This window comes from Pongo abelii, chromosome 3, assembly GCF_028885655.2.
Source record: "Pongo abelii isolate AG06213 chromosome 3, NHGRI_mPonAbe1-v2.0_pri, whole genome shotgun sequence".
Lineage (NCBI taxonomy): Eukaryota > Metazoa > Chordata > Mammalia > Primates > Hominidae > Pongo > Pongo abelii.
Genome location: NC_071988.2, coordinates 119,878,072 through 119,906,064, shown reverse-complemented (window position 1 = coordinate 119,906,064; position 27,993 = coordinate 119,878,072). Strand labels below are relative to the sequence as shown.

At 36.2% G+C, this 27,993-nt stretch overlaps 1 protein-coding gene across 14 annotated transcripts in view; it reads right to left on the bottom strand.

Annotated features, from left to right (window-relative positions):
* The window catches only part of RAP1GDS1 (Rap1 GTPase-GDP dissociation stimulator 1), a 182,473-nt gene that overhangs the window by 16,878 nt on the left and 137,602 nt on the right, over nucleotides 1-27,993 (bottom strand). For 8 of the 14 annotated variants that reach the window (XM_024245976.3, XM_024245972.3, XM_024245977.3 and 5 more), the window contains 6 exons: nucleotides 20,161-20,286; nucleotides 9,755-9,898; nucleotides 9,146-9,277; nucleotides 7,856-7,990; nucleotides 6,531-6,656; nucleotides 5,276-5,415 (listed from right to left, as the gene is read on the bottom strand). In XM_024245976.3, the coding sequence (XP_024101744.1) occupies nucleotides 5,276-5,415; nucleotides 6,531-6,656; nucleotides 7,856-7,990; nucleotides 9,146-9,277; nucleotides 9,755-9,898; nucleotides 20,161-20,286 (803 nt within the window). The remainder of the gene's footprint in view (nucleotides 1-5,275; nucleotides 5,416-6,530; nucleotides 6,657-7,855; nucleotides 7,991-9,145; nucleotides 9,278-9,754; nucleotides 9,899-20,160; nucleotides 20,287-27,993) is intronic. The other 6 variants (XM_063723544.1, XM_054554213.2, XM_024245974.3 and 3 more) reach the window with 1 other exon arrangement.

Genomic DNA, 27,993 nt, shown 5'->3' with positions numbered 1-27,993 from the left:
TCTAATTCTTCCTGATTTAAGCTAGTAAGGTTGTATTTCTCCAGGAATTTATCCATCTCCTCTAGGTTTTCTAGTTTTTGCATGTAAAGGTGTTCATAGTAGCTGTGAATGACCTTTTGTATTTCTGTGGTGTCAGTTGTAATATTTCCCATTTCTTTTCTAATTGAGCTTATCTGAATTTTCTCTCTTCTTTTCTTGGTATGGTCTATCAATCTTACTCATCTTCTTAAAGAATCAGCTTTTTGTTTCATTTATCTTTTGTATTGTCTTTTTTGTTTCAATTTCATTTAATTCTGCTCTGATCTTGGTTATTTCCTTTCTTCTGCTGGGTATGGGTTTGGTTTGTTCTTGTTTCTCTAGTTCCTTGAAATGTGACCTTAGATTGTCTCTTTGTGCTCTTTCAGACTTTTTGATGTAGGCATTTCAGGCTATAAACTTTCCTCTTAGCAATGCCTTTGTTGTATCCCAGAGGTATTGATAGGTTGTATCATTTATTGTTGTTCAGTTCAAAGAATTTTTAAATTCCCATCTTGATTTCGTTGTTGACCCAATGATCATTCAGGAGCAGGTTATTTAATTTCCATGTATTTGCATGGTTTTGAAGGTTCCTTTTGGAGTTGATTTCCAGTTTTATTCCACTGTGGTTTCAGAGAGTACTTGCCATAATTTCAATTTTCTTAAAATTTATTGAGGCTTGTTTTGTGGCCTATTATATGGTCTATCTTGGAGAAAAGTTCCATTTGCTAAGGAATAGAATGTATATTTTGCAGTTTTGGGTAGAATGTTCTGTAAGTATCTGTTAAGTCCATTTGTTCTAGGGTATAGTTTAAATCCGTTGTTTCTTTGTTGACTTTCTGTCTTGATAACTTCTTTAATGCTGTCAGTGGAGTATTGAAGTCTCCCACTATTGTGTTACTGTCTATCTCGTTTCTTAGGTCTATTGGCAATTGGTTTATAAATTTGGAAGCTCCAGTGTTTGGTGCATATATATTTAGGATTGCGATATTTTCCTGTTGGACAAGGCCTTTTATCATTATATAATGTCCCTCTTTGTCTTTTTGAACTGCTGTTTCTTTAAAGTTTGTTTTGCCTGATACAAGAATAGCTATTCCTGCTGACTTTTGGTGTCCATTTGTATGGAATGTCTTTTTCCACCCCTCCACCTTAAGTGAGTCCTTATGTGTCGGGTAAGTCTCTTAAAGGCAGCAGATAGTTAGTGAATTCTTATCTATTCTGCAATTCTGTATCTTTTAGTGGAAGATTTAGGCCATTTACATTCAATCTCAGTATTGAGATGTGAGGTACTATTCCATTCATCATGCTATCTGTTGCCTGTATACCCCCCACTTTTTTTTTAATTGTATTTTTGTTTTGTAGGTCCTGTGAGATTTGTGCTTTAAAGAGGTTCTGTTTTGATGTGTTTCCAGGATTTAAGATTTAGGGCTCCTTTTAGCAGTTCTTATAGTGGTGAATTCTCTCAGTATTTGTTTGTCTGAAACACACTGTATCTTTCCTTCATTTATGAAGCTTAGTTTCACTGGATACAGAATTCTTGGCTGATAATTGCTTTCTTTAAGGAGACTGAAGATAGGGCCCCAATCCTTTCTAGCATGTAGGGATTCTGCTGAGAAATCTGCTGTTAAGTTGATAGGTTTTCCTTTGTAGGTTACCTCATGCTTTTGCCTCACAGCTCTGAAGATTCTTTCCTTTGTCTTAACTTTAGATAACCCGATGACAATATGCCTAGGCAATGATCTTTTTGCAATGAATTTCCCAGGTATTCTTTGAGCTTCTTGTATTTGGATGTCTAGGTCTCTAGCAAGACTGGAGAAGTTTTCCTTGATTATTCCCCCAAATATGTTTTCCAAAAGTTTTTTTTTGTTTTTTTTTTTTTTGAGACAGAGTCTTGGGAGTCTTGCTCTGTCACCCAGGCTGGAGTGCAATGGCACGATCTTGGCTCACTGCAACCTCCGCTTCCCGGGTTCAAGCAATTCTCCTGCCTCAGCCTCCCCAGGAGCTGGGATTACAGGCGCACGCCACCATGCCTGGCTAATTTTTGCATTTTTAGTAGAGATGGGGTTTCACCATGTTGGCCAGGCTGGTCTGGAACTCCTGACCACAATGATCCACCTGCCTTGGCCTCCCAAAGTACTGGGATTACAGGCATGAGCCACCGCACCCAGCTGGTTTTCTAAACTTTTAGATTTCTCTTCTTCTTCAAATGCCACAGGTGTTTGAGGTTTTTTTTTGTGATTTTTGTTTTTTTAAGCTCATCAGCTATTGTTAGTGTTAGTGCATTTTATGTGTGGCCCAAGACAATTCTTTTTCCAATATGGCCCAGGGAAATCCAAATGATTGTATGCCCCTGCAAACCAATGGTGGAGATTCTTTTGGAGTAGAGCAAAAAGATTAAGAGTAATGACTCCAAAGAGCATGGGCGAGTGGGCAAGTTTAGGGAGTGTTAGCTGCACCTCTTCCTATCGTGTTTTATTTTGTTGAATGGCATGATAACCCAATCTGGTGGTAAACCCCAAACTTGGAATTAGCTCTAAAACTACCTCCTCCTTTAATTCTACTGTTCAATCTGTCAATTCTACCACCCATATCTTTCTCAAGTCTGTCTCTTCTTTTCCATTCTCGCTGCTTCTAGTTGAATAACCCATATGAAATTTGTTTGTTTCAAAAATGGCTGAATATCAGCAATTTCAAATTGCTCAACTCAAAACCTTAATTCAGTCCTTTATCAACTCTCATATATATTTTTGCAATAACTGTTCTTTCTACCCCCATTAAACCCTAGAGACATCTTTCTAAATGAAAACTAAATGGCTGGGTGTGGTGGCTCACACCTGTAATCCCAGCACTTTGGGAGGCCAAGGTGGGTGGATCACCTGAGGTCGGGAGTTTGAGACCAGCCTGACCAAAATGGAGAAACCCCATCTCTATTAAAAATACAAAATTAGCCGGGCATGGTGGTGCATGCCTGTGATCCTAGCTACTCAGGAGGCTTAGGCAGGAGAATCACTTGATCCCGGGAGGCGGAGGTTACAATGAGTGGAGATCACGCCATTGCATTCCAGCCCAGGCAACAAGAGCGAAACTCTGTCTCAAAAAAACCCCGAAAAAGCAAAAAAACAAAAAATAAAGAAAACAAAAAAAACCCTCAAATAATGGCAACTTGCTGCTTAAAACCCTTTAAGTGCTCCCGAATTCTCTACAGAATCAAGTCCATATATCTTAACTTGGTATATAATTCACTTAATTCCCAGTTTTCAACCTCTCTGGCCACTGTCTCTTTCTACACTCTATGTTCTAGCAATACTGCTTTATTTGCAGTTTCTTTCAAAAATTATGCTGTTTTACATCTCTGTGCTTTTGTACATCCTGCTGTCTTTGCCTGAAAAGGCCCTTTCCTTCATTCTCTTTCCCTTTCCTCCTGAGATTCCTAGTTAACTCCTAAAATAGCACTCCTTCTACGGCACCATCCCAGATCACCCAGACAGTGTGTTAGTCTTTCTTTCCTCTGTTACACCCGAATAGCATATGTAGCTTTAATGCTGTACTTAAGCTAGCTGTTTTTATTTCTGTCCCCTCAATAGATAGTTAATTCCTTTATAGAAACACTATTTTTTAGTATTTACACTGCAAGAACTCAAATATTAACTGTTAACTGCTCTCTCACGCCCATTTGTTCATTTATGATGGAGAAGGGGTGAAAGGGGTACCAAGGAAGCCATTTTGCTATTCTCTCTTGATAACTTCCACCTTGCCAACACACTACTTGGTCCTGTGTCAGGGAAAATGTATGAGCTTTTAGGGTGGTCTGGGTGAGACAGGTAATAGGAAGGTCCTAGTTAACAGCCGCTTTTCCCCAGGGAAAGTTCTCAAGATTTAGCGTCTGATGGAGAAGAACACTCCTGAGGCTAACCAGCTGGGACAGCTATTATGGTGAAGCCAATTATTTATATGAAAGAGATTTATACAAGAACAGCTTTAGTTTTACGCTTTTTCTCTTGGCATCATCTTCTTATCTGTTCTAAAAATAAATGAAAACAGCTGGTGGATTTGAGTTCTAAACTTTCTCCTCATATATAATCACTACTGAAGTTGTACAAGAGAAATGACTGAAAGGGTCACCTTAGAAAACAGTATTAAAGGCTGGGCATGGTGGCTCATGCCTGTAATCCCAGCACTTTGGGAGGCCGAGGTGGGAGGATCATGAGGTCAGGAGTTCAAGGCCAGCCTGGCCAACATGGTGAAATCCCATCTCTACTAAAAATACAAAAATTAGCCGAGTGTGGTGGTGCCTGCCTGTAATCCCAGCTACTCTGGAGGCTGAGGCAGGAGAATTGCTTGAACCTGGGAGGTGGAGGTTGCAGTGAGCTGAGATTGCACCACTGTACTCCAGCCTGAGCGACAGAGCAAGACTCAGTCTCAAAAAAAGAAAAAGAAAACAGTATTTTTTTTTTTTCGAGACGGAGTCTTAGTCTTGCTCTGTCACCCAGGCTGGAGTGCAGTGGCGCAATCTGCTCACTGTAAGCTCTGCCTCCCGGGTTCACGCCATTCTCCTGCCTCAGCCTCCCGAGTAGCTGGGACTACAGGTGCCGGCCACCACGCCCGGCTAATTTTTTTTTGTATTTTTAGTAGACACGGGGTTTCACTATGTTAGCCAGGATGGTGTTGATCTCCTGACCTCATGATCTGCCCGCCTCAGTCTCCGAAAGTGCTGGGATTACAGGTGTCAGCCACCACGCCCGGCAAGAAAACAGTATTTAAAAAATTTAAAAATCATATAATCTAAATACTAAATCAGCTGCTGAACTGCTGGCCTGGGTACTCACTATTGTGACCTTTAAAATAGCTTATTTGTTCATTTATTGGTTATCTACCATGTGCCAGACAGCGGCACAGCCACAAGAATGGATTTTTTTCTAACTCTGTGAGCTCTGGACATCATATACTATCTAGATACCATTTAATTTCTAAATATCAGTAGCCTGCATGGTCAATGCCTGACACAAAGAAGTGTTTGACACTGATGCTGATAATGGTGGTCGTAAAAGTAATAACAACAATAGCAGCAGCAACAGCAACCCCCATTTACCGAGTGTTTCCTATGTCCCATGTACCAGCTAAGCACATTATATACATGATCTCACTGAATCTTCACAATACTTTCAGGTAAATATTATCCCAGTTGTTAGGACCTACAATGCTGGGTTTCTGAAAAAGACACTCTGAAGTTTTCCAGTGAACAGTTTCCTCTGGAACTTACTTTTGATTTACTGTGTCGTATAAGGGCAGACAGCAGTCTGTTTGACTCCCCCATCACACCAGCATGATCTTTGGCTTCACACCATTCCACCAAACGCTCCACTAACTTAACATTCTTTCCCAGTTGTTCAGCAGCTTCTGCTATAGGAAAGAAGGCAAACCAAGGAATGAATCACTAACAGACAATCAGTTGAAATAATTCGTACAGATTTGAGAGTGTGAAGGATGTCTAAAAAAACACAGCACAACAATTTCATTAAAGCTAGAACTGCAAATATTCCTTATGTGATGGGCTATTTGCCTTCTTCTATAACATTGTGAAATTTTATAGAAAATACAAAAACAAATGACTTCATACTCTTTTGGTTAAGCTTGCTAGTCTGTTAGTGCTCTGGTGGACTATAATGCAGGGTTCTTAGAAGGACTCTATAGTCAATATAGAAAACTCTATAGGAGGACTCTATAGTCAATATAGAAAAGGGTTTAGAATTTAGAAATAAGTAAATAAACATAATTCATTCCTAGGAGTGGTTCTGACTGCTGTTTCTGCAAACAGAAAAATGCTCTCCCTGTCTGCAAGACAAATTTTTAAAATTTTTGACTGTCACAATAATGGAATTCGATTTCAAAGCCAAGGTAAAAATGGGTATAGAATGCCAAAACACAACGCCCCCTGCCGAAACTGATTAATAAAGCAACCTAAAACCAGGACTATAAGTACTAATAAGGAGAGATATGGTATAATTTCTATTTAAAGTCAATTACAGGCTGGGCATGGTGGCTCACACCTGTAATCCCAGCACTTTGGGAGGCTGAAGTGGGTGGATTGCTTGAGGCCAGGAGTTCAAGAGCAGCCTGAGCAACAAGCCCCAGGTCTAGTGAAATTCCAAAAACAATTAGCCAGGAGTTGTGGATCACGCCTGTAATCCTAGCTACTCAGGAGGCTGAGGCAGGAAAACTGCTCGAACCCAGGAGGTGGAAGTTGCAGTGAGCTGAGGTCGCACCACTGCACTCCAGCCTGGGTGACAGAACAAGACTCTGTCTCAAAAATAAATAAATAAATAATATGTGTAAATAAATAATTATAACAAGCACAAAAATTAACAAATGGAGTTCCAAAACCAACTTTTAAATCTTTTATTTGCTATTTTTTATGATTACATAATCCCGAAAGCTAAAAACAAGTCCTTTTTCAACTAGAGGCACATTAAGACTATCATACGAAAAATGCAAGTTGGGGAAAACATTTCTTTTACCTTGTGCATCTATTAACATTCTTAATGTTCCCAGAAGTTTGAACTGAACAGGAGGCATTTCAGATTTAAGAAATTTCAAAACTGCCTCTGTGACCCCAGCTGATAACATCTTTGCTTTATTTATAACTGGAAAAAAAGAGAGACAATGGTTAAAATGGTATTAGCATTCCTGTTGATAAACATTCAATTCAATACAGGTTTATTGAGTATCTTTCAGATCCATGTTTTATTTTTCCATTTAGAAACAATCCTGTCACTTTTTTGTCAATTTTAAGAATGGAATTCAGTTGTTTATATGTGTGTCCGTATCCTATTTGTGTATAAGCGGATAACAGACAATATAATAATTTTTATGACAGTATCATGGCTTTTTAAACCCAATCCAAAACATTTACTTAGACAGTTTGTAAAGGAAATCTGAAAATGTTACCCTCTTACAACAAAAAGCACAATTCCGTTTTTGATCCAACTGTGTTAAATGTTATAGACATTAATAAATGTTACTATCCTATATAAACCAAATGAATTCAAATGGATTGGATCATCATGTAATTGTACTATTTCATCTAACCAGAAATTTATTTTTAGAAAGTAGAATAAAAGAATAGTTTTAACTATCTTTTGTTGTATTTTCCATAATACTGTGATTTCATGACTTCCAAAGGCACATTAAGGCTATTTTAAAAAAATTGTACATCTGCTTATAGAAAAACAACAACTGAAAGTCATTCTTGAGTGGAATCTGTTAATTGATGTCATTATTCCACCTCAACTAAAGATGCTTAGCCTGGTGCAGTAGCTCTCACCTGTAATCCCAGCACTTTAGGAGGCCAAGGTGGGTGGACTGCTTGAGTCCAGGAGTTCAAGACCAGCCTAGGCAACATAGTGAGATCCTGTTTCTACAAAAAGAAAATCAGCTGGGCATGGTGGCACATGCCTGTAGTCCTTGTTACTCAGGAGGCTGAGGTGGGAGGATAACTTGAGCTCAGAAGGTAGAGGCTGTGGTGAGCCAGGATTGCATCACTGCACTCTAGCCTGGCTGACAGAGTGAGACCCCTATCTCACTATACAAGATGAAAATCTAAGAGTTTGCAAAAGGTAACAGGATATCTGAATGAAGGCAAAGATTATTCTTGTACAGTCTCACAAAACTTATTTAACATATGATCTCCATTTATTAGCATGAAAAAATGTGAACAATGTGAAGACTTTTTTTTTTTTAATTTTCTTCATCAGAGCAGGTTCACAAATCACGTACAGTAAATAGCTTCCCCAAATGATGGATTTTATTTTGTACACAGCTGCCTTCTATTCTTAAGTCTTACCTGGAATGGCCAGGTTTCTGAGGGCACTTAGTGCTGCATGCTGTACTGTTACATTTCCATCTTCTACATGTCTGTCCAGTAAATCCATAAGTTTTTCTACAATCCCATTGTCTACCATATGAATACAATTTCCATCTGAAAAAAAAACACACATCTTTTTCTTCCTCTTTAAAATATCTATAAATACTTTATAATACTAATGTCTGGCTATTATCTACATTAGGGAAAATGGAGCTATAAAATAAAATGAATTCCAAATCTTTCTCCCATCAGATTTATAGGTTTTTCTGTTTACTGAGTGAGAAGCATTAAAAAAATTCTTAAACTAGATAAAAGTTTTAAAATCAGAAAATTACCAGAAAAAGCTTTAGTTTAGAGCCAGATAATATACCAGAAGTAGAAACACATGGTTAGAATGTCCAATATTTTTCATTTATTGTGATGTATGCTTGTGTTCTCCCTATGTTACAGTGATAGTACTCTACTTTTTGCTATCATGGCTGATACCTAAATTATTTTTCAAACATTTACAAAGCAGAGAGAATATTATAATGAACCACTATTTACCCCATATCTAGTTTCAATAATTATCCATATTATGCCACTCTTACCTCCATAGTTAGGGAGTCACTCCCAAAAAGGAGGAGTAAAAATGGAGCAAGTAAGCCATTACGATATAATATATACCAACAGTTCATACTGGAAGATGATTAAATTAGAAAGAAAAATAAACTGTATTTCCTAGACATAGTATATTTCATGAGGAACGTAAGAATGAGTTTCTAGACTGTATTTGAGTTTTTTAGTAGTGCCAGATTTCATAAACATAGAAGTCTGGTGCCCCCTGAAACATTATTAAACTAAATTAAACATTCTACACGAAGCCAGGGGATTATTCATACTTAAGTTTTATGGCATAAAAGTATATAAGTTGAGGCACAATAATCCTAGAATGAATACTCAGATAATTAGATCCAAAATAAAATCACTAGGCAAAAGAAAGCAGATGTATACTAAAATGGGATTCAAACTTACTAAGCTCTGAAGTGCCAAGTATTCAAAAGAAGCACTTCATGATCTTTAAACCATTAGAATTTAGTTGAATTGCATAAAATATGTAATTTGTTAGGAATGTCACTAAGTATTTCAGATTTCTGAAAAATTAAGTTAGCGGCATATACACATATTACACAACTTCTAAACTGTTCCAGTTTTAGTATTTGTGATGGCAAAGCAAAAATAAACAAATATAGAGTATTTGACTAACAAAGGAGGAACTAATATGCTTACCATTTCTGGCAAAATTTGCAATTGCCAATGCTCCAGCAAGCTGTAGCTGGTGGTTATTTGATGGAATCCAAGAGAGTACCCTTTGAAATACACTACCTTTTCCTCCTTCAAATAACTTCTGCATGGACTCATCTGGAGGTAAATGAAACAAATAGTTAAGCAAGAGAAAAATAACTAGGAGTAACAAATTCATATTCTTAGGTGAATATTCAACTGGGAAACTCATACCTCACAAACTGTTACATTCATAATGGGAAAAGTAATGATTCTTTTTATAATAAACTTTTAATAGATACTAGACAATAGTCTAGCATTTTTCTAGTCCAAGTCCCAGGGAGCCATCTAGCTTTTCTTTAGTCCCTTGGTGCCAAAGCTATCTCTTCTATGTGACAGCTCCTCAAATATTGGAAGATAGTGAAGACACTTCTTTTTCAGGTTCATTATGTCTGGTTCTATCAATGACATGTTTAAGATGTCAAAATCATCACCTCAACAGCAGGTGAGATAGGAATATGAGAAAATGCCTAGGGTAGTATTTACAGAAGAGACAATAAATTAAAAAAAAAATCTGACAACCACATTCTTTGGCTGGCATAAATTACAACTCACCTCCAAGAAGTAATAAAACCATGAGATCTGAACCAGTTTTGAGCTCAGTAATATCATCTTCTTTGTCACTATCCACTTTTTGCTGAACAATCTCTAGTAGACACTCTACCAGGCCTGCTTCAACCAGCTGTAGTTTAATAGCATCTAAAGAACAATGTGAACAAAATAATCAAACTTTGAGATAAAATAGGAGCTCTGGTATAAGCAATCCATTATAAAGAATTATAAGAAACTAAGAGGGCTGGGCGCGGTGGCTCACGCCTGTAATCCCAGCACTTTGGGAGGCTGAAATGGGCGGATCACAAGGTCAGGAGATTGAGACCATCCTGGCTAACACCGTGAAACCCTGTCTCTACTAAAAAATACAAAAAAAAAAATTAGCCGGGTGCAGTAGCGGGCGCCTGTAGTCCCAGCTACTCAGGAGGCTGAGGCAGGAGAATGGCGTGAACCCGGGAGGCAGAACTTGCAGTGAGCTGAGATTGCGCCACTGCACTCCAGCCTGGGCGATAGAGCAAGACTCCGTCTCAAAAAAATAAATAAATAAAAATAAACTAAGAAAATGCATTATTTAGGTAATACATTTTTGAAACTCAAATCTTCAAAGTAAACTATCTTGACAGTTCAGTTTAAATATACAAAAAACTTTATTTCATGTTTCCATTTGAAATTGTCACATTTTTCATGATGTCTTGCAGCATCTAAACAAACTGATACTCAGCTCTGAAAGCAACTAGTATCACTCCACTATTACTCTAGATCTCATGCTCATGTTTAAAGGGCAAGCTATAAAAAAATACTATAAAATAGGGCTGGGCATGGTGGCTCACACTTGTAATCCCAGTGCTTTGGGAGGCCAAGGAAGGAAGATTGCTTGAAGCCAGCAATTCAAGGTTACAGTAAGCTATAACTGTGCCACTGCACTCCAGTCTGGGCAACAGAGTGAGACCCTGTCTATAAAAATAAATTAAATAAATAAATAAAGTCATGTTTTTAAAAACGGCTTCACATTTTCATTGATTTAAAGCTTTCTTGGGCGATGGGTACATGGTGGTTTACTAAATGCTATTTCTGAATACATTTCAAAATGTTCATAATAAAAGTTAAAAAAAAACCTTGAGCCTTTCTGATGGCTAAACATAAGGTATTTTAGAGACAGAATTTACATCCCATTATATTTTTAAAACTGATCTTCATAAGGAAACTCCACCCCCACATCAACACTTTTTATTATACTTCTAATATCTTTAAGTATTCTTTCATTATAACACTTATTTCATTGAAGAGCTTATATTTGCCTCCACATCTGTCTCCATCTATCTCCTCAGCAGATATATGTTGTGGGAAGTCAGGGACCCCAAATGGAGGGACTAGCTGGAGCTGTGGCAGAAAAACATAAATTGTGAAGATTTCATGACATTTATCAGTTCCCAAATAATACTCATAATTTCTTATGCCTGTCTTTACTTTAATCTCTTAATCCTGTTATCTTTGTAAGCTGAGAAGGTACATCACCTCAGGATCACTATTGTACAAACTGATTGTAGAACATGTGTGCTTGAACAATATGAAATCTGATTGTAAAACATGGGTGTTTGAACAATATGAAATCAGTGCACCTTGAAAACAAACAGAATAACAGCAATTTTACAGAACAAGAGAAGACAACCAAAGGTCTGACTGCCTGCAGGGTCGGGCAGAATAGAGCCATATGTTTCTTCTTGCAGAGAGCCTATAAACGGATGTGCAAGTAGGAGAGATATCGCTGAATTCTTTTCTCAGCAAGGAATATTAATAATACCCTGGGGAAGGAACTGCATTCCTCGGGAGAGGTCTATAAATGGCTGCTCTGGGAGTATCTGTCTTATGCGGTAGAGATAAGGACTGAAATATGCCCTGGTCTCCTGCAGTACCCTCAGGCTTATTAGGGTGCAGAAAAGATCCCGCCCTGGTAAATTTGAGGTCAGACTGGTTCGCTGCTCTCGAACGCTGTTTTCTGTTGTTTAAGAGGTTTATCAAGACAATACGTGCACAGCCAAACACAGACCCTCATCAGTAATTCTAATTTTGCCCTTTGCCTTGTGATCTTTGCTTTGCCCTTGCCTTGTGATCTTTACTGCCCTGTAAAGCATGTGATCTTTGTGACCTACTCCCTGTACACTCCCTCCCCTTTTGAAATCCCTAATAAAAACTTGCTGGTTTTGTGGCTCAGGGGACATCACGGACCTACCGATATGTGATGTCACCCCCGGAGGCCCAGCTGTAAAATTCCTCTCTTTGTACTCTTTCTCTATTTCTCAGATGGGCCGACACTTAGGGAAAATAGAACGTATGTTGAAATACTGGGGGCTGGTTCCCCCAGTAGATATACCTTACTCATCTTTGCATCTTAACCTAAACTGGCCTATTTAAATGCTTTGAGCATACTTGATACTCCTTAAGATAAATGCTAGTCAACTGACCTGAAAAATACATTTGCAACACAGATTTTTTGTTTAAGAGACAGCGTCTCACTCTGTTGCCCAGGCTGGAGTGCAGTGGTATGATCATAGCTCACTGCATCCTTGAACTCTTGGGCTCAAGCAATCCTCCTACCTCAGCCTCCTGAGTAGCTGGGACTAAAAGTGCATGCCACCATGCCTGGCTAATTTTTAAACTTTTTTTGTAGAGACAGGGTCTCACTATGTTGCCTAGGCTGGTCTTGAACTCCTAGCCTCAAGCAATCTTCCTGCCTTGGCCTCCCAAAGTGCTAGGATTACAGGCATGAGCCACTGTACCTGGCCAGAAATTTTTAAATTTAAATTTTATTTTTTTAGTTGGATTTTATTTTAGTCATTGGTTTCCCTAAGCTGTATATGCATCCATATATGGCAATGGCAGCTTCAGCTTATCATTTAGGAAAAATAAAGACTTTTAAAAATAAATACTTAAGACTTTCAGGCAATTTTAATGTGTTAAAATTTGGCTTTTTTGAATCACTAGGATCACTGATCTTCTTTTGAATATTATCTCAGAATACACAGAGTATTCAACCTGGAATATTTCTTTAAAAGGTATACTTGCACTGTGCCATGCTAAAAGTAGGGCGTTTCCTTGGTTACAGAATGCTAGGGCTAGAGATGTGTGGTGGCTAGAATTAAAAACTATGATGAAAAAGCCTTAAAAATACTAAAATCCTTGAACTATACAAATCCCAGTTTCTAATGCTGAAATCACTCTCCTTCGTGTACTGAGAAAGTCAAGGATGATACATGCAAAGAATTAGTTCAAAAACAAGCCTTCAATGGTATCATTCTATCCATTGTGCAATTATAAAACAGATGTGAAGGCAGAGGGGAAAACAGTAATAAATATAAACACATTGTTATTTTGAAATACTGCAAGGAAAGTTATAGGTAATTTTATGGCATAAAATTGACTGGAGGTCATTATAAAGTTTTTACTTTGCCAAAACACCATGAGATAAAAAACAAATTTCTCCCTAAAAAATAGGACCTAAGACATTTAAGAAATTGTAAATATGTCAATATTGTAGTTTTAAAATTTTTAATTAATTATTTTTTTTGAGACAGGGTCTTGCTGTGTTGCCCAGGTTGGTCTTGAACTCCTGGCTCAAGCAATCCTCCTGCCTTGGCCTCTGAAAGTGCTGGAATTACAGGCGTAAGCCATCATGCCCAGCCTAAATGTCTCAATGTTAAAGTTTACAGATAATCTCTTCTCACAATTTGACTGAAATCAAATACCTGAAAGCAAATATATAGGAGGCTTAAACTACCTTAATTAGGATTAGCAAGACATTCTGCCAAAGCAGACAGCCCAGCACATTTACCAAAACCATTCTGTCCAAGGACATGTATCTTTATCACCACTGCTTACACACATATGTATGAATGTACACTTGTATGTATCATGTATGCATCATATATAGGTATTTTAAAACTTTTTTTAAAGAGTGAAAGAAAACCACAAATGCAGAGAAGTGCATAAAATATGCAAGTTAAGTTTAATATATTATTAGAAAGCAAATAACCATGTATCACCTAGATCATGAAATTCATTGCCAACAACTCAGGAAGCCTATCTCTGCATTTCTGTTTCTGATAACAAACCCCTTCCTTCATTCGCCTCAAATCATCCTGATTATTATGGTAATCACTTCTATACTTTCATCGTTTTACCAAGTAAATAATCATTCCTAAAAACTACAGTTTAGTTTTACTTTTTGTTTTTAACTTTATATAAATTGAATCATACAATATGTATTTTTCAGTGTTGGCTTTTTCCTTTCAACATTATGAGATTCATCCACAGTAATGGTTACAGCTATCTTCATTCCTTTTCATAACTCTATATTTTTCCATTATATTAATATCCTATGATTTATTCATTCTACTGTTAATGGATTTTAGTTATTTCCAATTTTTCATTATAAATAATGCTGCTTCGAACATTCCTGTAACAGCTCCTGGTGTACATGTGCACAAGCTTCTGGGTATACTTCTAAGAGCAGAATTGTTGGATCTATTGCTTCAACTTCAATACATACTACTTCCCAATTGTACCAATTTACACTCCCACTGTTCCACACCCTCATCAACAGTTGGTTTATGAGACTTTCCAGTGGGTGTATAGTGGTATTTTATTGTGGTTTTATTTTGTGTTACCTAAGAGTGAACATTTTCATATCTATATTAAGTCTGTTGGACTTAATATAAATTAAATCTTTTGTCAAGTGCTTATTCAAATGTTTTTCACATTTTTCTTAATGATTTTTAAGAGTTTTTATACACTGTATACACAAGCCCTCTGTCAGTTATATGTTATAATTATATTCTCTCATCCAGTCTTGCTTTTCACTCTTAATGGTGTCTTTAAAAAAAGAGTTTTAACTTTTATTTATTTGTTTTTGGTAGAGATGAGGCCTCACTATGTTGCTCAGGCTGGTCTCAAACTCCTGGTCTCAAGTGATCCTCTTGTCTTGTCCTCCCAAAACCATTAGGATTGCAGTCATGAGCCACCAGGCCAGCCAGAAGTTTTTACTTTTAAAGTAACCAATGTATCAATTTTTTCCTTTATGATTAGAGCTTTTTGTGATCTAAGAAAAATATTTCAAGGCCATGATGATATTCTCCTAGCTTACATTTTAAGATAAACTCTCTGAAGTTTTAACTTTCACATTTAGGTCAATCTATCTGGAATTAATTTTTTATATACTTTTTAATAGTCTAGAAGCCTTTTATCTTGAAAACACCTATTATGCTATGAATTCATAGGGAAGAGGTTCCAGCAGCTCAGGCCCCTTCTGTTTGTTCTCACAAAGTGCGCTTCTCTAGGTGGAACAGGCTGTTGCTTCAGTTGAACTCAGGTACTTTTCTCTTTGGCTTCCTTCTTTTTCTTTTCCTATCTTTCCTTCATGTGTTTCGGGGAGGTATCTTGGCTCTTGAGTGCTTAATATGCTCATTATACACATTAGTTATTTTGGCAACAATCTTGCCCTTAACTTGTTTGTTTACAACAATACCAATACCATGCCGGGTAACACCGCAGACTCTTGGTTTTCCATGGTAAAATTTGTGGGGCATTCCCTTTTTGAACAGGATGCATTCCTCTGATGTCTACAATATCACCTTTCCTGTAGATCTGAATGTATGTGGCTAAAGGAACAACTCCGTATTTTCTAAAAGGCCTAGAGAATACATATCAGATGCTTCTCTTTCCCTTTGTGTTCATTATTTTGTTAAATTACTGGAAGGTGGCAGTTCCAGCTAAAAGGGCTATCCAACATATTTTTCACATTTTATTTTCTGTTTTTTCTTTTTTGGTATATAGAAATTCTTGTTTGTTTTTTGGCAGTAACCTAACAAAATTCTGATTTAAAAAAATGATCTATGAAACTGATCTATAGATTGTTTTGAATTAAATATGCATAATCACATCATAAATGAATGAGAGTTTTATTGCTTTATCTTAATTTTTTTTCTTTTATTCTCTTTAATGCACTGGATACTTCTTACAATACAATATTAAATGGAAGTGCGGATGATCCTTCTTGTCCCAATCTCAAAGCAAATGCTTTTTTATTTCACCATTGAATGTGATGTTTTCTTCAGCCTACTCATAGATATCTTTTTCAGACTGAAGACCTTCCTAGTCCTGTTTTCCTAAGAGTTTTTAAAAATAATGAATGAACACTTAATTTTATGAAAAGCTTTTTTTAAAATCTGAGAAGATCATGGTTTCTCCCCTTAAATATTTTAAGGTGATGAATTATACTGGTTGCATTTCAAATATTAAATTGTGTTACACTTTCAGAATAAATGCAATTTGGTGTGATTAACTTTTTAATGTATTACTAGAGTAAATTTGCTAAAATTTTAGGAGGAATTTTGGATCTATGTTCATGGTGAGACTAGCTTTTAATTTTCATTCATGTATTATCTTTGTTGGAATTTGGTGTAAAGGTTTCATTAGCCTCATTAAAATAAATTGGTAAGTATATTTCCTTTTCCTATTCGCTGGAAGAATTTTTAAGGTAAGATTACTCAGCTTTTCTATTCTTGTATCAGTCATACTTTAAAATATATTGGCATCAGGCCAGGCACGGTGGCTCATGCCTGTAATCCCAGTACTTTGGGAGGCCAAGGCAGGTGGATCACCTGAGGTCAGGAGTTTGAGATCAGCCTGGGCAACATGGTGAAACCCCGTGTCTACTAAAAATAAAAATAAAAAAATTAGCCAGGCGTGGTGGGAGGCGCCTGTAATCCCACCTACTTGGGAAGCCGAGGCAAGAGAATTGCTTGAACCTCGGAGGTGGAGATTGCATCCCAGGTGGAGGCTGCAGTGAGCCGAGATGGTGCCACTGCACTCCAGCCTGGGTGACAGAGTGAGACTCCATCCTGGGGGGGAAAAAAACTATATATATATATATATCTGGGCATCAAATTGTTCATAATATCCTCTTAATAGCTGTAAGACCTGTGGTAAGGTCTCCTCCTCTTGCATTCTTAATTTTGGTTAATTATGCTTTCTCTCTCTTTTCATTATTAATCTCACTACGGGTTTACCAATTCCACTGTCTTTTCAGACTCAGCTGTAGCAGTTATATGTTTGTGTTGCACTGTATGTTTTCCATTTTATTTCAGCTCTTTACATTTCCTTCCTTCTGCTTATTATTATTTTTTTTAAATTTCAATAGCTTTAGTGGTACAAGTGGTTTTTGGTTACATGGATGAATTATATAGTGGCAAAGTCTAGAATTTTAGGGCATCTGTCATCTGAATAGTGTACACTGTACCTAATAAGTAGTTTTTTACCCCTCACCCCCTCATCTCACTCCCTCCCTCTGTCTCCAAAGTCCATTCTATCCACTCTCTGTGCCTTTGTGTACACATAGCGTAGCTCCCACTTGTGAGAATAGGTGGCATTTGGTTACTTCACTTAGAATTAATGCCCTCCAGTTCCATTTAAGTTGCTGCAAAAGACATTATTTCATTATTTTTTATAGCTGAGTAGTATTCCATGTTATGCGTGTGTGTGTGTGTGTGTGTGTGTATACACACTCCATTTTCTTTATCCACTCATCCACTGATGGACACTTAGGTTGATACCCTATCTTTTCTTCTGTTTTTTAAAAGAATATATATTACTCGTGGATTTTGTTAACATTGTTGTATTTTATTCCAGTTAACTACTTAAAAAATTTTTTTTTGTAGATTTAGGGAGTACAAGTGCAGATTAACAAAATTAATAGACCACTAGCTAGATTAACAACAAAAAAGAGAAGATTCAAATAAGTACAATCAGAAACAATAAAGGTGACATTATAGCTGCTACCACAGAAATATAAAAGATTATCAGAGACTACTATGAGCATATTCACACAAATTGGAAGGTGAGGGTTGAAAAATTACCTTTTGGTTTTTTGGGTTTATATTTTCTTTCCCCTAAATTCCTGAGATGAATACTGGGCTCATTGATTTTAGTTCTTTTCCTTTTCTAATATAAGCATTTAGAGCAAAAAATTTCCCTCTGAATAGGGCTTTACTTGTAACACGTAAGATTGGAGATACAGCATTTTCATTTTCACTACTAGGAAAATTTCTAATTTCCATTACAATTCTTTTTTGACCTCTGAGGTGTTGGAAGTATATTTCTTACCATGTAAACATACAATGATTTCCTGGTTTTCTTTTTATAATTGGTTACTAGACAACTCACTTAGGTCAAAGAAATACTTAGTATGATGGCAATCTTTTGAAATTTCTTTCTTTCATGACAAGTATACACGTTCTTAAATGTTTCATATGTACTTGAAAGAGCTCTGCAGTTGAAGTGTTCTAAAATAGGCCCATTAAATCAATTGTCTTAATCATTTTCAAATTTTCTATAACCTTATTCTTCTATCTTATTCTATAAATTATTGAAAGAGGTATTAAAATTTCTCACAATATTTGTGGATTTCTCTGTTTCTCTTCATAGTTCTGAATGTTTTTGCTCTGTATGTTTTGGGGTAATGTATAATGGTTATTTTTTTCCTAGGTAAATTGGACCTTTTATTACTAAAGTCACCCTCTTTATCTCTAGCAAGTCTTTTCATCTTAAAATCTATTTTACTTGATATTAATATAACTACCCCAGCCTTCCTTAGGTTTCACTGGTATATTTTTTCTACCCTGTTATTCTCAATCTTTTAAATCTCATATTTAATAAGTATTGCTTAAGTAGTATAGTTGTTTATTTTAAAACACAAGTGACAAATGGTCTTTTAATTAGAGCATTTAGGCCACATTTAACATAATTACTGAAATACTGTGTCTTAAAACTGTATTTTTATGCTTCATTTTTCCTCTATGATTCATGTTTCTTTTTCTTTCCTCTTTTTTCTTGTTTTGCATTACTAGGGTATTAAAAAATCTTTCCACAAGTCCCTTCCATTTGTTCGGTAGCTATACATGATTTTTAAAAATTACTTTAGTAGTCACCTTAAAAGTTAAAGTGACTAAATAACTAGAGTCTTCCAGATAACACAAGTGTCTTAGGACCCTAACTCCTTTTACCTTTCTTCTTATTTATATGCTCAGTTTGTGGTATATTTTAAATCATATAAATGTACATTGTAAACTTCACAATAAGTTTTTTTTTAATATATTCAATGTTCATAAGATTTACCTACATAACTACTGGTTTTTTTGGTCTTTATTCTCCCCTGCATCTATATCATTTTCCTTCTGACAAACCACATTTATAACATCTGGCTTTCCTTGTTGCTGTTGAGGAGGTAGCTGTCAGCCAAACTGTTGTTACTTTGAAGATAATGATTTTCGTTATTGGTTTTCTACGTTTTCAGTATTAGGCATCTAGATGTGGATTTTTGTTTATCATATTTTGGGTTCAAAGGGCTTCTTGGATCTTTCTTTGCATTTTTCATAATTTCTGATAAATTCTCTGCCAAAATTTCTTCAAATATTGCCTCTGCATACTCCCCTCCCCACCTTCTCTACTCTCCTTCTGGGACTCCAAAAAATGCATATGAGAATGTCTCACTATATCCTCTGACCTCTTATTCTCTTTTATATAAATGGGTTCTTCTTTCCTTTTAGTTCATATTGGATTTCTTTCCAACCCATTTTCCAGTTCACTGGTTCTTTAATTCAACAGTATCTATTAAATCTGCTATCAAACCACCCACTGGATTCTTAATTTTGGTTGTATTTTTCAATTCAGAAATTTCCATTTATTTCATTCTTAAATCTGCTATGTCACTTTTTTAAAATAGTTTTTAGTTTCCTTCTAAATTATTTAAGCTTGCTTTTACCTCTTTGAACACAATAAGCACACCTGTTTTGAATCAGTGTCTAATAATTCCAGTATCTGAAGATTTGCTCTTGCTTACAGTATGTTTTGTCTCATGTATTAATATGTGATCCTCTTTGAGTATGTGTTAGACATTATATTTGAAAAATTACTAATATGGAATGGTTTGTTTCTTCTGATTCATTCTTATTTCTATGATGCATCTCTTAAGATTTTTGTGTCCAAAGAAGAGAGTGATTAACCAGTATCTTCACTGTTGGCAGGCCTGAGACTCCAACTTTTATCCCCTTTGCCTTACAAGTGTATAGAAGTAGAGCTCAGCCTCTCAGCTGCCTTTTCCAGAATGGCACAAGAATGTGTTAGCTACAGAAGTATCTTTTCTAAGATTTTAAAATCAAAGGAACCTGGAAAGTTGCTTTGGCCAATGTAGATATAGCTATGGAGTAGATAACATAGCTAAAGTTAGAGATATGCAAAATAAAACATATCACTAATAAAAAATGGTTTGAGTCAAATGGCTGGCAATTAAATAATATTAGGAAAAAAATTTAAAGTATACATGATCAAAAATCCAAAGGTGCATTTAAGTTTCTCACCATTTTCTGCCAATGGAGCAAGAACTTCAAAAATCATTTCTCTCTTATCATGTTCTATTTGTTTCTTGAAGAGTTTTACTAGCTCTTCGGCAATGTTTGTACTGGCAAACTGTTCTTTACTTGACTCTGTAAAATAAAAAAGAAAAACTTAAACCAAATTAAGTCCAGAAACTGTTTTCTAATACTTTCAATACTTAGTTATTTTGTACCATTACTGATAAATATAAATACAAATACTCTTCAAATATGGGAACAATCAAATCCATTTTTAATGTCCCTGAAAAGGAAAAATATCTAAGGCTTTAGAGAAAATGTTCTGACCCAATTATATTTGGGCTATAAAAAAAGGTTCTCTAGCATAACATATAGGTAACCACAGCAACAATAAAATTACTAAGTCATAAATTCATAGTTTTAAGGATTTTAGTCAAAGAAAAATTTCTCATAACATATTCTATATGGATGAATTAAAGGTGACTTATCTTTAATATCATTAAAGTGGCATGTTTTCTACACTGGTCCTGACGTATCTACTATTGAAGACTAATTCTGCATGAGTAATTGGGGTTCCTGCCTCTTAGCATCTCCAACCTCTCCTAGAGCCTCACCATTGATCAGCATTTATATATACTTTGATATTTCTCACATAAAAAAAATTAAAAACAAACATCATCCCCCTAGTCCACCTCTATCAACTACCATTCAATCTCATTTTTGCTTTTACAAACAAGTTTCTGATAACATTGTTTACATATACTGCCTCTACTCTCTCACATGCATTACTAAATCTACTAGTGTTGGCCTACCTGCCTCTACACTTAGCAATCTCCTATAATTGTTCCTCCTTTTCCACAAGACCTGTATAAATTCTTGTTCCTTAGGATTCATCCTTTGCTTTACCTTCTCAGTCCTTATTCTCACCTGAGGCTATCTAATTCTCTTCCATAGCACCAAACAGCATCTCTGTGTTGATATTTATACAACATAAATATTCATAACCCTCTTCTGGACATCAGGCTATTTAACTGCCCATTTCACATCTCTACTTGAGTATCTCTCTAGCATTCTAAACTCAATACCAAAAAGGGGCTTTTGACATACTGTGAAATCTTCCTCCTCCAGGGTTCCTCAACTCAGTGTATGAACACTCCGTCTATCTGCACAGGCAGAAATCTAGCAGTCATTGCTCATTTATTATCACTCAACTTCCACATCTAATCCATCACCAAGGTCTGTCAATCTACCTCCAAAATCCAACCCAAATCCATTCCATTTCTCTCCAATTCTCCTCTTAATGTCTTTGGTTGCATTAAGTATCCTATTAATTTTTCTAGTAGTTTCTTTCAGTGAATTCTGACCTAATCTAATATATACTGGTCTCTCTGGTAGCACAGCTGGCCTCCTGGGTTCTCTTTATCATTATCTCTCCTTCCTGTACTAGATACCCTGTTATCTATGCCTTTTCTCTTTCATTTGTTTGTTTTGATGGCAGCATCCTCCAGCAGCGTCGTGAGAAAGCTACTGTATAATGTGTACGTAGGAGGTAGACATTTTGAAAATACCGATTGCCTGAAAACGCTCTTTCCCACCTAGAGTTGATGCTTCTAGTTTAAATTAGTCCCTTACCTTACTCTATTACTTTCTCATACTAGCAATTATCATAACTTGTAATTATATGTTAGTTTATTTGCAAACTATTTTAAAAATAAATGTCCATCTTACACACTAAACTCCTTGAGGGCAGGGACAGTACATACTGCTTCAACCACCAGAAACATAGTGCACAGAATAGTCCCTGGTATAAAGTAGGTGTCCAAAATGAAGTTATTTATGAGTAACTAAATGAACATGTAAATGAATTATCAGGGTTACATTCTGCTCGCTAGTCTCTGGTAAATCTCTTGTGTTACTATCAAGTAAGAAATATTGCAAATTTAACAGGAGAAACACATTAATATGGTTAAATACAGTTTTGATCAACATTTTATTACACTGCTTTGATGCACATTGTCAATGGATCTATTCCAAAATGATAAAAATCCACTCCAAGACTTTAAGTATGATTCTTCAATGCCACAAAAAACTATGGCTTTAGCTCTTACTTCACACACCAAGCGGGAAAAAAAGTAAGGGTAGAGTGTCTTTTCCAATAAGATACTGAAACCCTCAGAGACCACATTCAGCAAATGTTAGCACACTCCACCCAAAGAGGAGGTTTCATTTAGAGATGAGGCCGGGCATGGTGGCTCATCCCTGCAATCCCAACACTTTTGGAGTCTGGGGCGGGCAGATCCCTTGAGCCCAGGAGTTTGAGACCAGCCTGGCCAACATGGCAAAACTCCGTCTCTACTAAAAATACAAAAATTAGCTGGGTGTGGTGGCATACACCTATAGTCCCAGCTACTCAGGAGGCTGAGGCACAACAATCACTTAAACCTGAGAGGCAGAGGTGCAGTGAGCAGAGATCATGCCACTGCACTCCAGTCTGGGTGACACAGTGAGACTCTGTCCCAAAAAGAAAAAAAATAAATAAAAAATAAGTAGAGATGATTTATCCCTGGAACTTTGTTGGTTATCTCTCTGCTTCAGAGAATTGTCCCAGTGAAATGGATTTCAAAAACATAAAATCATAGGTAAAGTATATAGACATCATCATTCATCTAGTTACATGTTCTTACTCTTCTTTAAAATAATAGTGTTAGCACTCTATTCCTTCCAATGCACATTCTTTTCCTCCAAACACTTAATAAAAGGAAACCAAATAATTGTTGCTATGTAACTCAGGCTCTGTTTGCCAGCACAAGAAATTATGCACCATTATTAATACAGGAATTATAGAACAAAATCTGTACTTAACCTGCAGGTGAACAGAGTGAAAAGACAGCATGAAGTATAATTTGGACATTATATCTATCAATTAAGTGCCATGGATCCTCAACAGGCCTTTGGCAAGAAGCCTCATTTACTAAGGTTTTATTTTTATTTTTATTAAAACTATGAATTTAAAAAGTTAGCCTAATATTATTATTATCAGCAGACTCCAGTTTCCTCTCCTCCATTTCTTCTTCCTCACAAGTACATAAAGCTCTTTTAGCTAATTCATAGTTTACTTACATATCTAAATTACATATTTGTACTGCTACTTTATTTAATTGGCATTTCTGATCAAATTTCTACTATGAAAGATGAAGCACTAATTTTCTTTCTTTCCTGAGTTCATCATACTCTCCATCTTTCTAATTATATGTAATTTTGTTTATATCACTAGTTGTGTTTCAGTAATACACTAATTCATTTTTCCTGGAATGTTTTCCTCATTTGCTTAGCTATGTGCTTGTTATTAATGCAACTCCAAACACTCCATCAGTTGTCTAATCTTAATGCATTCACTTTAGATATTAATCAATTTCATTTCCTGTAAGAACTCTCATAAGCACCATCCCACCAATTTTTTTGACCTAATCCAACCTGTATTGGTTGCTCCTTAAAAGTATGCCACATGGGACGATAACATCACTGTAATACTTGGGATTCCTGTTGGATTTCGTTTTCAGTTCCTATGTAGTTTTTCTTCATTTAAATCCCTTGTTTTGGTGGAACCCAACTTCCAGTGGCTTCCAGAGATAAAGTATTTAAGAAATAAATTTTCTGAGATGTTCATGTGTGACAATATCCTCATTATAATCTCACACTTAACTGACAGTATGACAGAGTATAGGATTCTATGTTGGAAGTCATTTTCCCTCAAAAAATAAAAAAGTTTAATTATTTGACAAATAATAATTGTATATGGGGTACACTGTGATGTTACATATAATGAATAGTGAGCAGATCAGGGTAATTAGCTTATTCATTATCTCAAGTACTTTTCTTTGTGTTGGGAACATTCAATATCCTCTCCCTAGCTATCTGAAACTGTGTAATATATTATTGTTAACTACAGTTATCCTACAGTGGTACAGAACACTAAAGCTTACTCCTCCTATCTAGCTGTTATTTTGTATCTTCTGTATCTAATCCTTCCCTATTATCCCTCTTCCTGCTACCTTTCCCAACCTCTAGTATCCTTTTTTTTTTTTTTTTTACTTCTATAAAAATCAACTTTAAGCTTCCACATGTGTGAGAACATACAGTGTTTAACTTTCCATTCCTAGTTTATTTCACTTAACATAATGTCTTCCAGTTCCATCCATGTTGTTGCAAAACAGGATTTCATTCTTTTTGGTGGCTGAATAGTATTCCATTGGTGTGTGTGTGTGTGTGTGTGTATATATATATATATATATATATATATATATACACATCACATTTTACCTCTTCATGTATTTAGGCATCAAGGTTGATCCCATATCTATTGTGAACAGTGCTGCAGTAAACACGGGCGTGTAATGTTTCTTCAATATACTGACTTCCTTTCCTTTTGATAAATACCCAGTAAGGAAACAGCTGGATCATATAGTAGTTCTATTTGTGTTTTTTTTAAACTGAGATGGAGTCTTGCTCTGTCACCCAAGCTGGAGTGCAGTGGTGTGATCATGGCTCACTGCTACCTGACTCAACATCCTGTGCTGAAGCGATCCTCCCACCCCAGCTTCCCAAGTAGCTGGGACTATACGCCTGTGCCACCATGCCAGGATAATTTATAAATTTTTTGCAGAGATGGTTTCCCTATGTCACCCAGGCTGGTCTCAAACTCCTGGCATCAAGTGATCCTCCCGCCTCAGCCTCCCAAAGTGTTGAGATTACAGGTGTGAGCCACCACATCTGGCCTATTTATGGTTTTTGATGAACCTCCCTAGTGGCTGTACTAGTTGACACTCCCAGTGCTGAGTTCTTTTTTCTCCACATCCTCACCAGGATTTGTTAACTTTTGTCTTTTTAATAATAGCCATGCTAACTGGGGTGAGATAATACGTCATTGTGGTTTTGATTTGCATTTCCCTGAAGATTAGTGATACTGAACATTTTATCATACATTGGTTAGCCATTTTTGTATCTTCTTTTGACATTTATCTGTTCAGATAATTTGCCCATTTTAAAAATGGGACTGGGGCAGACACAGTGGTTCACGCCTATAGTCCCAGCACTTTGGGAGGCTAAGGCAGGTGGACTGCTTGAGCCCAGGAGTTCAAGACCAGCCTGGGAAGCATGGTAAAACCCTGTCTCTACAAAAAATACAAAAACAAATGGGGCATGATGGTGCATGCCTGTAGTCCCAGCTACTTGGGAGGCTAAGGTGGCCACTGCACTCTAGCCTGTGTGACAGAGTGAGACCCTGCTGTTGAGATGTTTGAGTTCCTTGGATATTCTGGAATAAGTCCCCAGTTGGATGAATAATTTGCAAATATTTTCTCCCATTCTGTAGCCTCTCTTTTCACTCTGTTGTTTTCTGTGCTTTGCAAAAGCTTTTTCATTTGATATGATCCTATTTATTTTTGCTTTCATTGCCTGTGCTCTGAAGTCTTAGTCATAAACATTTCTTAGACCAATGTCCTGAAGCATTTCTCTTTTGTTTTTGCCTACTAGTTTTATAGTTTGGGTTTTACATGTGGTTCCATGAAAACTTTAAGCTTTTTTTCTATCTCTATAAAAAAAAAAGTCATTGGTATTTTGACAGGGATTGCATTGAATCTGTAGATTGCTTTGAATAGTATGGCCATTTTAACAATATTAAGTCTTCCAATCCATAAGCATGGGATGTCCTTCTAGTTGCTGGTATTCTCTTCAGTTTTCCTCATCAGTGTTTTGTAGTTTTCCTTGTAGGTCTTTCACCTCCTTGGTTAAGTTTATTCCTATATGTTTTATAGCTATTGTAAATAGGATTGCCTTCTTGATCTCTTTTTCAGCTAGTTTATTGTTAGTGTGTAGAAATGTTACTGATTTTTCCATGTTGATTTTGTATCCTGCAACATTACTGAATTCATTTTTTGGTTCTAAGAGGTTTTTGGTGGAGTCTATAGGTTTTTCTTGATATAAGATCACGTTTGCAGGCACAATTTGACTTCTTCTTTTCCAACTTTGACACCCTTTATTTCTTCCTTGCCTAATTGATCTGGCTTCCCTGAAAATTTTGAAGGCAACATTCTGGCTGCCAATGTTGTTTTGAGACATATGTCCACGGACTCATGATCTTTTGTATTCAACTTTACTTCCCCCATCCTCTCTAGAAGCTTGTAAGATGTTCTTTGTCCTCAGCATTGTAAAATTTCACATTGATGCGCTATGGTCTGGGTGTATTTTCATTCCTTAGGACATTATTTGACAGATATTTGCAATGTAGGAAATTTTGTATTTCAGTTCTGTGATACTTATTTGGCAATCTCCTCCTCTCTGTTAACTTTTCTAATACTCTTGGTCTGATCCTCTTATATTTTCTCTTTTATTTTCTATCTCATTTTTTTTCTTTTGCTTTACTTGTACAACTATTTCTCCAATTTTTGTCTTTCATCTTAGCAACTGTTCTTAATGCTCAAGCTCTTTTCTATTCTCAAGAAAAGTGTACTGTTGCTTTTCTCTATTTATCTTCCATGTTAGAGATTGCCCTCACCTCTTGAGCTGTCTGCCATTGATGAAGTTAGGAACTAAAAATAATAATAATAATAAACTGATTAGGAGCTATAAGTACGAGTAGTCTTGTTGACTGCAAGATTCCCTATAGGGTAATCTGCTGGCCTTTTGTAGAGAACCCTCAATATAAATAACTTTAAGCCTGTGTTCTGGGAGACAAATGGGGCAATAAAACTGTGGTTCTCGGCATTCAGATTTCACTTAATCTGTTTATGGATTGGTACTGTGGTACCTTTTACTTCAATTTAGTGTGATATCCCCCATCAAGAAACCCTCTCTTTTTCATCTATCCTCACAAGAAGCATAGTATTCTCCTTGGATAGGCAAGGGGTAGTCATCACAAGGTGTGAAAGGGGAAAGAGGGTCTAGAAATCTTGATGCCACCAAATCCCAAGCCTTTTGAAGATTGTGAAATGCAAACTGGTTAGTTCTTGGTTTCTTATCCAGGATTTAGATGTCAAAGGTTTGCTATGTAAGTTATTGCCTTTCTTCCCAGGTCCCAAAATATCTCGTACAATCCTCTCTCCTGCTTTTCTTTTTTATTCCCTTCCCTTGAGGTTGTTCTTATTTATTTGCTTTTTGTTTTTAGAGAGTGGGTCGGGGGGAGGTCTCACTATGTTACGCAGGCTGGTCTTGAAATTCCTGCTGCAATCAATCTTCCTGCCTTGGGCTCCCAATCCTTGAGGTCTTAAGCCTTTAAGAAGAAATCTCTTTACCATAGGGTTTTAGTTAGTTTCCAACTAAAATTTTAAAAGAGACAAAGTCTCATTTTGTCTATTCCATGTTAAATAAGAATGCATACTTAAAAACCATATTCATGCTATGATTTTAAGTATGAAAAATTATGTAAACACATTCATTGGGACTCGAAGAGAACAAAAAAAAATTCCATGGTTATATTAAAGAGTGTTGGGTTAAAGGCCAATTTCTCTTTAATATTATGTGTGCATAAATAACAATCAGGAGGAAAACAATCTTTTTTTCATTATTATGGAAAAAAATGAAAACATCTTTAATCCTGTAAAATTTATGAAGCTTAATAAAGCAGAGCTGTATTTTCCTTTCTGTCCCAATTCTGAAATAGATTGCACTTGTTAAATTATTTCCATTTCATCTTTAAGCTATTACATTTCATCACTAACTAGTCAGCAAAAATACACAAATTTGTTATTTAATACTTTTATTAAAAACATTTTGACAAAAAGTAACTGTAGCATTTAGTAATATGTCATATTCAGAAGTATGTGACATGAATTTTAAACGCTT